Genomic DNA, 15,059 nt, shown 5'->3' on the forward strand with positions numbered 1-15,059 from the left:
GCAATAGAAAATAAAACCTCGAGTATAGATTGATTCATAAATGGAAGCAGAGTGTTGAAAGTTACATATTATGCTGCGGCGACATATTGACATTATCAATTATACGTTATTAAACAGCCCGGCTAACTGAATGATTTACTTTGTGTTTAACTGCCTTTTTCAATTAAAGGAGCTAATGCTGAGGAACTGGGACACAATATCAGAAACCATATGTTTTCCCGTTCACACCAGCACCGCTGACACGCGGGTGGTGGCCGCGTTGGCGTTTTGCTGCGGGCTGTAATGCTCCGGTTAAAACGGCCCGAACAAGTGATTACTGGTCGGGAGCAGAGCCTCGCGCTCTTTTCTGCAGCGCGTTTCCCTTTATGTCAACTAGCTGCACACTTGGGAGGTGTTACTGCAGGGCGGTTCACACTATTTATTTTGCTGCCATTTGTTTCCATCCCAAGGGCCCTTGATGTTTCTTCATATTTTTTAAGGCATCATTTAGTGTAATAACCCAAACCGTAAACCGCTGGGGCCGAGGTTTCGGTGCAGGTGTCTTCAGGTGAGCGGCCAGTCAGCAAGGGCCGCTCTGCCTGCCGGTAGCTGTAAGGCTGTTGCTCCCAACAGAGCGTCTCTGGTCTTTTCCCCCAGGTGTCCATGGCAATAGCTCGAACAAGTCCTTCTAGGTTCTGTTTTTCTTGTAAGTTAATGTCATTTCCTATCTCACAGGGCTAAGCTGTGCATTTGCGATGGGTGGATGGATATGTTAACTGTTACCCTCAAGTTGAGAATTTGAACTATTAACTGACCCACTGCGTTTTTTCTCTGTGTAAAATTTTGTTACAACAGTGCTAATTACTAAGCAGCTGAATTTGTGAAAAAGTGCACAGCAGTAATTTGCACCTTACTGTTGCCTTGCCAATAAAAAAAAAAAATGTGATCACGTACATGGGGTACATGTACTTCCAAAGAGCACGTTCATCTGTGGAGCACTAATCATTTGGCTTTTTTGTGTGTAGTGTTTGGTTTCTGTATTTGTTCTTCTGAGACTCTCATTTTGCCCTTTGCCTAATAAGAGCTGTTGAGTGGTGAATAGGACGTTCTAAAAAGAAGAGCCGGGCTTTCCGATTAAAGGTTGAAGCTTTGAAATTTCTCTGTGCTTTTGTTTGTTTTTGAGAAAAAAAGAAAATCATCTCCTTCCTAGTTCCTTCCCATCGGCATGAAATCGTGAACTGCAACAGTTGGATTTTCCGGCTTTGGTGGTGCGGTTAAGATTGTTGTTTCACTTGCGGGTGAAAACGGTTCTGTCCTGTTGGAATTTATTCTGCTCTGTTGTCTTTATTAAGAGCTTCTGCCTAATTAGAGTTTATAACAGAGCTAACCCAGCATCGATTTTTTTTGTTGTTCGTTTGTCTTAAAGAACAACTTCCAGTCTTGGGCAAGAATTTATTTCTGCGCTGTGGTTGGGTGAGAAACATCTGCTTCAGGCAGTTTACAAGTGTCACTTACTAACAACCCGTGAGTCAAACAGACAGGGAGCTCTATTGGAAAACTATACATTCCATGTTTTTATAAGTGTATATTTAGGTTAATTGCATATATATGTGTAGTTATTTGGGTTTCCAGCAGCCAGGAACTTTTAAAAGAAATTTGGGCTTTTCAAAAGGAATGAAAAACAATTTTTCTTTCCTGTAGTATAGAGTTTTCCTGAACTTGAGAAAAACTGCTCATGGCAGAAAGCAGAGATTTCAAAGGGACCTCATCTCCATATGGTTTCACTCGATAATCCTTTAGCCGCCATCTTCAGCTCTCATTCCTTTGCTTTCTTGCCTGTGGCTACATTTCTATCTCTGCATCAATTAGCACAGTGATTTATACAACAAGCAAGCAGTTTAGAGGTAATGGTACACAATTAACATCTCATTCCACCATAAAGGGTATGCTAAATACCCCAGTCATTGCTTTCTCTGCCTGAAATGGAAATAAGTGTTTGTCCTAATTCATATGCTATCTGATGTGAAGTGGGCCTGCTTTGTACAGCACTGCACCATTAATCTAATTATAGATAGCTGCAAATGAAGTGCTGTCGGAGCTGGGAGATTGAAGAAAATAGCCTTTTGTCATTTAGCATGACTCTGTGAAGCAAGATCACACTTTACAGGGCAATACTGCGAAATGGAAATCTCAGTAATATTGCTGCCTGTTGCATCCTTTCTAATTACAACAGCATTGTAAACACAACTGCTTCGCTGATATAAATAGAGCTGTAGATATGCTGTCATGTGGGTTGCAGGAGAAAGTCCTCCGAGTGCTGTTGGATTAAATGATGCATCCTGATTGACAGCTACCTTGAGACTGCGCTGATGGAGTTGTCACAGCATTATGCTAACAGGCTGCTCCAGCCACTGCAGCTGTACCGAGCTCGGCTGGCCTCGCGCAGCCCTTTAACTGCTGTCTGTTCCTTCACCTTCCCTGCCTGGCTGATGATAACTTCAGGAGAAGGACATCCACAGGCTTTCACTCTGTATGTTTTTAACATTGCTTTTTGGAGATTTTTGCTGGTTTGGGTTTTTGGGAAATTGAGCTGTTGAGCCCAATACTAAATGCCAAAGTGGGACAGAATGTGGCTTGCATGGCTCTGGTAACTCATGTTTTCCTAATGTGTTAGTTGTGTATATCCCAAAGAATATAGGAGAGGAAAACGGTTGAATTAACAACTCTAGTTCTACTTAAGCGTTTTAATTTATATTTAGTGTTTTTTGCAACCTTTTCTGACACCCTGACGTTTGTCCAGGTGCATCGTATTTGTGGCTAGTCCTTTCTGATGATTTTTCCCCTGTTCTGAGTTAGGAAAGTAGACATTTAGGGGAACAGTTGAGTATTAACTCTCACTGCCACACTGTCGATGTGAAGACAGTTTTAACGTTCAAGACCTTTGAGGCCAAAAGGTGTAAAATCTTGAACAAGAAGAGATCCTTGTCTTTGAAGAAACGTATTTGGTGCCTTGTTTAGTGAGGGTGGATGTACAGTATTTGGTTAGTGCTACAGGATGTTTAAAGTAATTTACGGTAAAGATATTCATCATAAACCCTTGACTCAGATGTTGACCGAGATGGCCAACAGTTGACACGGGAAAACGCAAGCAGGTCAGCGACCGTTCCGTATCCTGGATGTCGTTGGAAGAATGAGGTAGCAGTGGAGACGCGAGCAGAGCCAGGCTGAAGAGAAATGACGCAAGAGGCTCTGCATTCACAGCTGAAGAAAGTCCTCGACTTGTGAGCAGTCCACAGACCTCTAAACCACACAACCTGTTAGGACGTGGGCTTGATTGTCCTGTAAAATCGCTGGTAAATCTAGAGTCTTTAGAAATAAGCTCAGGGATTTAAACTCCATAAGGAGGTTCACGTACCAGACTAACAGAGGAAACAGCAGGATGGCATTTTGTATGACCATCTGAGTGTAGTGTATATACCTCATAGCAAGTGATCTTTGCTGTCCCTGGAGCACCTAGCTCTGGGCTTAGTGTTCACTTGGGCGTGCCCATTGGCAGGCAGGTTTTTGTTCACTAAGCCCAATAACAATGCACGTATCCTCCCCAAACCATGACTGGCTCCCTCCTCCTCCCCCAACAACTGCAGTCGTCTCAGCCTTTTCTCTTGCATCAGATTCCAGGCTAAAAGCTGCCTGTTGATTTTAAAAAAGCAGTTCTATTGTGTTCCATTTTATTGACCATCTCTTGTCATTTTCTTCCATATCCTTTCATGTCTGATATGATTCCATTTCTTTTTTCTTTCTTTCTTTTAATCTTTTTAGAGAGATTTTCTCATTAGACATGGTTGGACATTGCAGAGACTGTAAAATTAATTTGAGGTCATTTTACCATAGTTAGGTTATTAGATATTACCTCCTTCCCTCCAGTTATTGTCATGTATCAATTGAGGAGCCAGGCTAGGCCAGGCCGAGAGAGCACCTGTTTTCTTTTCTGACTTACCCCATGAGGTGTTTGTCAGGAACTTTTTACTAACTTGACTTTGGCTTAGAGAATACTTCGCTAAGCCCTGCAGAGTGAAATGACATCTACTGATGAAACCAGAGGTAATCAACTTCTGGCTTTAGAGCTGCCCACCACCAGCAACATGCATCTTCTTATCATTCCAGCAGATGTTTCTCATGACCTAGGAGGATGAAAACCGTATGGCTTCTTTTAGGATTGTTCTTCTCTTTCTTATCAACTAGCCTTTGAAATCTTGGACTCTTACCTTAAAACATCAACTTGGTGGTTTGTTTGCTTTAAAACAGCAACAGCCCAACTTTGAAACAAACTATCCCAGGAAAATTTTACAGAACTCATTAGAAAAATCTAAATGGTCATCATAAAACCAAATGGTAGGAGCGCTTTCCTGAAATCTCTAAACTAGTCAGCTCTGCTCTGCTTGCATGCCCCTAAGAATCCAGTGAACCAGTATATAGCAGTTTTGATCATAAGCTTTGAAAGCCCTTGTGTACAATCTTAAATGACTTCTTTTCTGGGGCATCAAAAAGCTTTTATGGTTCTCACCAGGCAGTTCATTCTGATGGGCCCATATGCTGCACTCTGCTTAAATCCCATCCTGGCAAGCACCCCTGTGTAACGCGGCACTGGTGAGCCAAGAGATTGTTTTAAGAAGACGGGTTTCTGTGGGTGCTCTGATGGGGTCAGGATAACATCAAAGGTAATCTTAAAAAGGGAACCTTCTCTCTGCCTCCTCTTTTTCTATTCAGGAAGGTCATTTCTAAGCCAACTATTTCCAACAAGGCCCTTCCTGAGGAGTTTACTCTGTTGTTATTTTTTTACTTGGGATTACAATAAGTCGCTTATCCCCCAAACAGATTTCAGAACAATAAACAAATACAAAAGGAAAAGGAACATCTCATCAGTAACAAAGACAGCATCCAAAGGCATTGAGTTTTTGTGGCCTTTTACATCTCTTTCCAAGCAAAGCAGGAGCCCTACAGAGAAAGGAATCCAAAAGATATGAAAATTATAACAACAGTAAAGGGATAGAGTTTTGGTCAGGATCTTCTCATTTCTGGGGCAAAATGGAGCTTTATTCTTTTTAAGGCATGTTTGTGATACAACAGAAGTCTTTTTTTTTTTTTTTTTTAAATATGTCCATCTTGTTGAAATGTAGTAAATCGTGTTATGTTCAATGTATAGATACTTTTCCTGAATTGAGAATTCACATTTTGAGGTTGAATTCTGCAAAAGACAGGAAAAAATAGACGTGTGTATTTCACTGAAGACTAAGCAACTAGGCCCTAATACTAATAAATTGCATAGAAGAAGTGTCCCAGGGTGATGCCAGCTAGAAAGGTAACTTTTGGTTGACTCTGATGCCTCTAGTATGCTGGATTATTTTTTCCCCAAGGAGACGGAGCATAGATACTAAAACTGTGCAATTTGGTATAATTATATTCACCCCTCTCTCTTCACTACGCCCCCCCCCCCCGCCATAGATTTAATGAAGGACTTTGAGGTACAATTCATCTTTGATAAATAGTCCCTCTGCCCAGAATGTTTATTAGACTGACAGCAGAATGCACTCTCCTGGCTTTTTTCCCTGGCCACTTATGACTCAGATGAATTTTAATAGGAGCAGAAAGCTTTTATTTGCACTGTAATTTCACTTAAGGATCATATCCTTCAGAAACGGGCAGACACTTACACGTCTTGATTGCAAAACACACGCTCAGGAGTAAAGAAACATGCAAAAAGATGTTATTATCCACCCTGTCACCATGTCGCAGATCTCCTTGGAACTTGGGCTCTGTCTTCAGCAGGCCCCCCCGCCGCCTTTCAGATAAGAGCACAGTTACAGATGGATTTCCCTCATCTCTGTGCAGAATGGAAGAATGGACTATGTTTGGGCTTTGCATCCCTGCAGCCATGATGCCCATAGGAGGCTTTGAGTTACAGGAGCGTTTTTTGAACCAGATGAAGCTGTCTCGAATGCCGCATCTATCTTACCCGAGATAAATGCAATCTGGTCAGAATCCTCAGATCTTCAGGTGGTGGTTCCAACTCTACCAAGTCATACTTCCTCAAACCATTTACCTTGTTTCTGGTTGGATAGACCAAATTGTGGCTTATATATTTATCTACTGAGATTTAGGATTTTTCCTAGTGGGCAAGAATTCTCATAGGACTATGTGACCAAACTGTTTTAATATGCTCCTGATTGTTTGAGAACCACCTATAAAAGATGCCAGGAAAATACTTTGCTGTGCGTATTGTTTTTGCTCAATGTTTTTAAAATCTTGATTCTATTGTCTCTTAATGCAGAAGGTATTCCAATTATATTTCATCTTTCTCTACCCTAGCCACCTTGTTCCATTTGACTGTCCAGTATTGTGCCCAAAAAGGAAAAGCTCACTTTTTCAGTAGTGAATATAGCAGTTTACTAGGAAAAATTTTTGAATTTTAAGTATTGTGTTACCCAAAATGAATACTGAAACCCTTTGTCTTAACTTATTGGTAAATAGTGCAGCTCCCCTCTTTTGGTGGGTAGATTTTGAGACAGAAACCTGCTGCCATCTACTGGTGTCTGTCTCACAATGTCACCCCTGTATCCCTTCGGTCAGGTATCCCTTCAGCTGACCCAGCTCGTGAAATTTGCATTAATTGGGATAAGTGGTGAAAGGAATTCAAGCAAAATTCTGTTTAAAGTTTCAAGGTGTTTTTCTTAACGATTTGGGGTGATTTCTATTAATTGCTAATGAATTACTTTAGTAGTGCCTATTTCAAGAAATTTCTTAACTGACTCATAAGGCATGCCAAAGCAAATCCATATATTTTGTTTGGTGTGCAATAATTAAAAGTTATTTTTGCCTTCAAAGATATTATTATAATTTACATTTAAAAGTTAAAAACTGGTTTTGAATTTACTTTTGAGGAAACGTTCATCGTTTACACTCTCTCACGCATTTGTTTATTTTTCCCCTTAAAGTATAAGGTGCGGATCTTGAGCAAACTCGCTGCAGAGCTGAGCAAGTTTATGCTGGAAAAAGTGGCTGAAGACACAAGCAGTGTTCTGAGGTCCCCAATGCCTGGAGTGGTGGTGGCCGTTTCTGTACAGCCAGGAGACATGGTAGGTAACAGGGCTGTGGGACGTGAACCGGAGCCAGCAGGTCTCAGAAGTCTCTTTCCAGAACGACTGGTGGACAGTGTGATCACATTCTTTGCAGCTCTTTCTTGAATCAGACTACCCCGTAAGACAGCACACCAGATTTTGTGCGTTCTTTATCTGTTTCACATTGAAATGAGGTTAGTAATAATATTTTTTAGTGCCTCCCTTCCCAAAAAATCTGTGACTGAAACAGAAATAAAGCCAGATTCTTTTAGGGGGAATTTTACTTAAAATTTTCTATTTATTCTCAAGCACTTGGGGCCTTAACTCATGCCGAGAAATAACACACCCGTGGGGAACTTCTTGCGTGGTGTCTGGAATAAATGTCTAATTGGGAAGGAGAATTAAGGAAGGTTAATTCCATAATCTGTATAGCAGCAGAGCACTTCCATAACTTGACTAGTAAAAGTCAGGATCACGTGGGGAGGTTTTTCATTTGGACCTCGCGTCACTGAGTACAAGTGAAAGTTACCATACTAACCCCACACGTTCAGTTTCCGGGTGATCTGCTAAGGGCAAACTGGTAGGGCTATGCGTTTTCCCAGAGTGTGAATAGAAATCTCTCGATTTACAGCAAGAGTGAAAAGAAAACAATTTAAGATGCAACCCGAGGGCTTCTAGAGGCACTTGAATACTTGCATTTTTATTTACCGGGTAGAAGGTAACAGCCAAACGTGATCGTTTTCAGTGAATGATATGGCGATTCTATTTGTATGTCAGTTAAATTACTGGGATTTACATATTTTCCTGTAAAGATTATATTAAAATTGCCTCCTTATTTGCTAACTTAAATAGAATATCATTTTAATGTTGGGAAAAACGCATGTGGTTGCGGTTGGCTTATAGAAAGGTATCTGCTGTAAATGAATAGTACGAAAGGAATGATCGGTTTTCGTTATTTAAAGGATTAGCCCTGAAATGGACATGTGAAGTCGGAAAACTGACTTGACAATTGCTTTTCCTGGTGGTATAGACTTGGAACTACCAGCTTTTCTAGAAAAGCCTGAAGGAGGCTAAGTTGCTGTGAATTGTTACTTTTACTCTGACAACATGGCCATTTCAGGAATAAAGCCCTCATTAAGATTGTCTGATTTGGGAGAGGTGATACATAAAATTATTTACGTGTGTGGAAAATTGGGGGGAGGCATCTTGGATATCCTCCTTATAGAGGAGCAGGGTCATAAGAGGTCGACCGCTCCCTGGCCTTGACACTGAGAAGCTTACACTCACACTACCTTCTCAGAGAGGTCAGTGGAATCCTCTAGTGACCAGAAGTATAGGTTGGTAAACAATGTGAAGGGTTTGTTTTGTTTTTTCATTTTCCTTCTTCAGCTTTTTCTTAGAAGCCATGTGATCTGTATACTACCATTCTGAGCTTGTCAGTCCTAATTGTGTGGCTTTAGTTACAAAATCACATTTGTGCTTTTTAAAAAGATAAGAGCTTAACTTAAATCCTTACTTTTCCGACACCTGGGCCAAAACATGAGCAAGGCAGGAGGGAGGTGGCTCCTGCTAACAGCGTGGAGGATGGAAGGGTTCAGGCGGCCTACGGTCCTGGCCCTCCAGCCAGCTGTGGGCGCCACTCCCCTCACGTAGCTGCTCAGGGGCAGTAAACGGGGCGCCAAGGATCGAGATGAACGCAGGCTTCTTGCTTTTCAACCACTGCTTTCTCCAAGCCTCGTTTTTCCATATAATAAAGGGTTTATATTCAGCCTTCATATTTTTCATTTCCTGGTTAACAATTTAATGTTGTGGGAAAACAAGACATTTAGTAAAAAGAAACAATGTGATATTAGTCCTTGGTTCATTTGGAGTAGCTCAGATATTGAAAATAACAACCAATAATTAAATGTGGGTATTCTGGAATAGTTTAATTTGGGAACTGTTAAAAACATGTTACTGTGGAAAACTGGGGACTATATTTGATCTTTTCCTGCAAGTCAGAGCACAGGAGCCCTGTCCCGGAGGTAACTGTTTGCACGTGTGTGCACGTGTTTAAGGTGGGGGCACCTCTGAACTGGCTCGTGATCTCTGGGTCAGTCACCTTGCTTATAAATGTTATTTGTCCAGCTGTTCCTAGGCTGCTCAGGTAGAGCATAGGCTTTCTTCTCTTCCTCCCTCCGGCTTCCATGCCACCTGGCCCTTGCAGAACCTCCTTGCCATTTCCGTGCCATTGCATTTCAGTAGAAGTGTTTTCTCTTCAGCCGCTATTTGTGAAAAATGTCCCAAACCACTAATTCCTACACCAAATGCAGGGTAAGAAGTTTAATCCTTGGCTCTTAGAACAACTCTGCAGATAAATTCTGCCTCCTGTAATTACAATGCCATACACTCTCCTTGGACCTAAAGTACGGCACTTACTTCAGACCATTGCGAGAAAAGACTACTTTTAGGTTTTCAGATTCACGGTTTTAAATTATTTTAACGCTGCCAGGCCTGTTGTGTTTTCCTCAGTAATAACAATGGTGGGGCTAGGTCCTGCTGTTACCAGTAGAAAGAATGGAATCAGTCATCTCTGTGTATTTTCAAGGGAAACTATGATCTAAAAACAACCATGGGCCTTCAAGTGTTCTGTTTGTCTTTGAAAAGTTCTTTTTTATAGTTTAAATTTCAGTGATCTGTAACTTATATTTTGCCAAGTAAAACAATAGTATGTTCTATATAAGTGTCACATAAATAATGCATAACAAATCTGTTTTGTGAAGCAAACAATTTTAACAGAGTTTAAAAAAAAAGCCTCAGGAAAAAGCGACTTGGGGTAACTGCTTAGATGTAATAAATGCCCTCAGGGAGCTTTGTTTGTGATGGTCTGAGAGCTGACTCCTTTGAAACACTTTTCCTGCCTAAGCTCAGGACATAGCTCAGGACATATGTTTTACCGTCAGTGAATTTTTAGACTTCACTCAGCAGAAGTTCCTAATATGTTTTCAGTGCCTATCAAATACCATTAAATGGAGCAGTTAAATCAATTTCTAGATGTTTGCATATTAGTCTCTTTGAGCAAGTGTATTTACTGTGTGGGGATTGGATGCTAGTTAATAAATACAGTAAAATGAATGCAAGCGAACAGTAAGAAAAAAAGTAGCAGTGGATTGTTCAAATCAAGAATCACAAATTTAAATCAGAAAAAAAGAATACATAGGGACTTGACAATTTTATATGCCGTCTGGAAATACTTTGTGCAATGACTGATTTTCATTTCACTTTGCAAAATACCTATTTTTCTATGTATTTAACACTGTCATAGACTGAGGGCACTTCTGTAACCAAAGTTAGCATTTTTATAACTTGTTTTTATTTTTAAACTTCTATCTTTATTATACTCCTGACTAAAAATATATATTCTTTCAGAATAATGGCTGAATGCCTTTTTCCTCATGTTAGTGTTTGACTTACATTTGCTGAGTTTATTGCACAGTTTTCACTTTGAGATTTGAAGTATAAAATAAAGTTATTATGAGCACATTTATTTTGTTAGCATTTTGATAATCAGAAACAAAACAAAACAAAAAAGATCCATCCCAAAGGAATGCTGTAGCATTACATTTAGTTAAGATTCATCCCCAGTTTACATTTAGGTTCTGCGATCATCCCAGATTTGCATCAGAAGTGTTCTTCTTATTTAATACATAAAAAAAAAAATAAGCGAGACACACACCGCAAATGAGCTGTCTGCCCATTGACCTTTCTTTCTTTCTTATTAGTTTGTGAAATCAGGTAAAATAATAGATTGATATTAAGTACCTTTTACTGCTCTTTCTTGCCATTTGCCCATTCTGTTTTATTAAGACAGACTTAGAGGTAGTTTTGGGGGGCCAAGATGAGGAAGATACATTTTGTAATGGCACTGACCTTCAGCAGAGGTGTAATTAGGTCTTTGGGATTACTGCTCTTGAGAACAGTGTCTTACGGAAATAAGAGTCCACCCAAAAGTGCAGCAGTGGAAATATAGCATTTGTCACAATCAGTAGGAGCATCACCCAGATGTCACCCTGACTCTCCCACCACCCCCCCCCCCCCCCCGCCAACAGTGTGTGCTACTGGAGGGGTAGGGCTCCTGAAGAGATGGAGGGCCAGCCGGCCACAAACACACATGCCCACTGCAGACTGGGACAGCCAGTCACATCTCCCCTTGTCTCCAGATCATCCCCTAATTCAGCTTATAGCAAATCTTGAGGAAATCACGAATAAACTTGGTGACCAACCCATGAACCCAGTGCCGTCGTGGAAACTTGGTGGGAGACTTTTATTTTTCACTTCTTGAAAAGGACCGTGTTAGGCAAGCTCTGAAAACTCCTTTGCTTTTAGGTATTCTTTTTTTTTTTAGATGAGAGGGTGGGAGCGGGCTTTCCCGACGAGGTGTGTCTGTCTGGCAGACTTGTGTGCCTCACGCAGCCGCATGTCAGTGATCACATCTCACCCTGGCAGACCAACTAGCCTGGCTGTTGGATAGATTTTCCAGGTCCTGGACACCCTGATTTACAATCACAAAATAATTACAATAATTAAACTTACATATTTTATAGCAGTGGTCATTCAAGCAGTTCCTTTGACAAAATGCCCGTTTTCCATCCAAACCTCAGATTGTATTCTGAAGCATGTATAGAGTCATGCACTCCCTATTTAACAGTTTAAAACTTTTAGTTATGAAATACTACAGATACACAGAAAGCTATCAAGGATAACAGGGCAAGCACTCATGATCTCTGTTTACCTTTGTCACTTTTGCTTTGGATTTTGTTTAATAAAACATTGCAGGTCCAGTGAGCTTGCTTGGCATACCCCTTCCCAGTCCGCGGCCTGCCCCGCCTTCTCCAGACGTAGCCGCTCTCCTCAACTTGGCTTCTTTCTCTTTTCCAGAGAGCATTTCTTTCAAAATTTTACAGTGAATGTCTGTTGGAGGTAACAGTCTGGCAATTTTTACAGTTTAACTTCGTCAGTGATGATTATCAATATAACATACATTTATAGATTAGTAAATAAACTTTAATATTAAATATTTTATGGCAAAATCTTCTGCAAATTTAACTTTTGATTTTATTTTTCAAGGAATGATCTACTTGAGATTAGAGGTATGTTTGCTGCTATCCTTGTTTTGAACATGTTTGAAGATGTCAATTCTCAACCTCTACCAAGATTCAAAATCTCTTTTCTCAGCATTGCACCGAGTGCTTTGCAACTGAGTCCTTCACAGAGGTGTAGAATCCAGATGGACGTCTTAAAGGTCATTGTCAACGATACCAACTTTAGCCAGTTCTGGTTGTAACTCTAGGCTTTGGCTCCAGTTTTGGACTTGACTTAGAAGGCAGGAAGGAATGAATTTTTTCTCCATTTTAAAAGGAATTAAAAAAAACAAAACTGGACTTATTTTGTATTGGCCACAACTCTCTTTATTCCTTCCTAAGCCCCTGTCTCAGTGCCCACTGCCCCATCCCAGGGAGCCAGAGTACGAGAGGCGAGCGGCGGGATGCAGAGGTGAACCTGGGGCAAGCGTGTACCTCAGGTTACACAGGGGCAGCAGCCCTGGTCAAGTACGGGGACTCTTCTCCCACATGCCCTTCAGCTTGCCCCCAAACCCATTAAAGGATGCCTTAAAGTGAAGATAAGGAATTTGGCATCATTTCTTTCTGTCGCGTGGCATCTCTTTCTTTATAATGTGAAGATGGTGCCGTCATTGCTTAAATACAGCACAGCCTCCTGGAGCCCCTTCTCCCCCTCTCATCACAGGAAGATGTTGGGCTGTGAATACACATTTCTCCTGCAGGAAATATCAGGGGTATTTACCAGCCTATCTTAGCAGCTCAGAAAGAGGAAGTTCTTCTAATCAGATTGCGTCAGTGCGTTTTAACCAAATCTGAGATGCCTTTTCCCTTGTTGCTGTTAACTGTGCCTTTCTTCAGATCTAAGGCCCTTAAAATGCATTGCATTCAAGCACCTGTGTTCTAAGTAGAAAATGTAATTGAAGGATTTTCACTTTTGTGGCATAGTCAGCAGGGTTGATATTGATCCATGTTTTTCGGGTGGCTCTGCGCTGCACAAGGGGAGACCGCGGCAGGCCGGTCAGCCCTCGAGCCTTCTGTCTAATTTGGCAGAAAAACCAGAATGTAGGACAACAAAAGCAGGCTCCTTTTTCCATAAAAATTCTTCCTCCCACCCACCCCTCTCCCCCAAAAAGGAGACTTAATTTTTCAGCTGCATACAGCGATTTGGTGCTCACTCTTGCATTGAAACAGTTGCTGTCTGAACGGGCAGGAAACAGTTTTCTCTTAATTGCTAAAATCATTCGGAAGTGCTTCCTGCCCTGCTTCCACCCCACAGACGCTGTGCATTAATTGGCCTGTGTAGAAGTGACCCGGGGCTCCTTGCAGTGGGCCCAATTTTAGGCCGAGGGTGTAAATAGCTTATTTATTATATTGTATAATCTGGCCGGCATTGTGTGTTTCTGCACGTGTCATATTTCATGGTCTGCAGTTTCTAATGTCATGTGGCTTTCAGAACCCATGTTTCTCTGGTAATGTATGAGCAGCAGGTAAGCTCAAAATACCATCCATCAGGAGCTAATTTTTTACCCAGATACTCCAGTGACTGATGAACCTGTCTTTTGTCTGAATGTTCAGCACAGTAGAAAGCCATATGCCACTGGCACCGTTTCCTGTGCGTTCTTTACAGTTGCTTGTGGGGGGCGGGGGCTGTATGCCGTTGAGGTCCTCTTTTCTATGTTTAAATGCTAACCCCTTTCAAACAGCCTTGGACTTGGACAACAAAAGAGGGTAGGGTCCATCTTAAAGGAAATCTCACTCCCATAATCATTTTCTTGATCAGAAATACGACTGCACATTCCTAACAGGGAACCTTGTTTTGTTGCTCCCCGTCTGTTCAAAACAGACCTGAGCCCATTAGAAGGGCCTCCCTTGTGTGGGAAGACCACAGCTGTTACTGTAAATCTCATCCAGTCACTGTATCACCCCCATTTTGTGGCTCTGAAGGATGAAATTGAGAAATGGAATACTGTGCAGTCATCCTTTACAGCTCCGATTTTAGGCCTTTGCCATCATTTTCATGCCTTTATTCCAAATCAAATAACATTAGCGAGCTACACCGCCTCCTGAGGACTATGTGGTTGTGAATGCTGCTTTCAAGTCTGTACTTTGGGGGGCTTCCTTTTATGTTTGGTGGAGATTTTTTTTTTTTTAATTTTCCTTTTCCCTCTTTCTCTTCCTGTACTTTGTTCAAGCTTCCTTACTTGAGATTGAGGTTTGAATGATACACGTTGCCCAGCGTGCCTCAGTCTTAGCGTGTTTTCCAGAAGGAGGCATGAGCAGAAGATTTCTGGGTCTTTTAATCTTTGTGGGAGGAGTGAAGAGAACTTGGTGGAAGGATATTGGGGGCTTTAATCAGAAATAAGAAGTGGTTTAAAATTATTAGCACAACAAAGCATGCTATAAGCTTGAAGATAAAAGTCCCTGGGGAAAGAGTCCTCTGAAAATAAATGGGACTTGATAGGTTTCCATATCATTTATAACTTCCCTTAATTACACTTGGAAGACTTGCCAGTAAAACTGGAAAATTGGCAGCCTATATCCATTATTATCCATTATAGCCATTTTGCCGACCATGGCAAGCAGCTGGCTTTACTGGGCCTTATTTCCCATCACTCACAATTAACCATCAGCTGGAGATGCCTGAAACTCTTCAGCACAGAGCAATGCTGTGTGACACTCAGGTCCCCTGAACAGGCTGAAATCTGCTGAGTAAATGGGCTGACTTCTCTCTCCAGCTAACTCATTTTGGTGCAAGGCAAGCTCCTGCTTAATGAGTGCCGCTCCACTAATCGGATGCGAATGGGAGCCTTGACCCTGTGTCAAAGGAGAAGACTCAATAAGCCGGATGAAAGATACAGGATTTGGG

The 15,059-nt window shown here is 41.4% G+C and overlaps 1 protein-coding gene across 7 annotated transcripts in view; it reads left to right on the forward strand.

Moving 5' to 3' along the window:
• PCCA (propionyl-CoA carboxylase subunit alpha) overlaps positions 1-15,059 on the forward strand; it is a 534,561-nt gene that overhangs the window by 512,878 nt on the left and 6,624 nt on the right. For all 7 annotated transcript variants that reach the window (XM_049867227.1, XM_049867229.1, XM_049867228.1 and 4 more), the window contains one exon: positions 6,972-7,112. In XM_049867227.1, the coding sequence (XP_049723184.1) occupies positions 6,972-7,112 (141 nt within the window). The remainder of the gene's footprint in view (positions 1-6,971; positions 7,113-15,059) is intronic.

The sequence above is a fragment of the Elephas maximus genome, chromosome 23 (assembly GCF_024166365.1).
Source record: "Elephas maximus indicus isolate mEleMax1 chromosome 23, mEleMax1 primary haplotype, whole genome shotgun sequence".
NCBI classification, from domain to species: Eukaryota; Metazoa; Chordata; class Mammalia; order Proboscidea; family Elephantidae; genus Elephas; species Elephas maximus.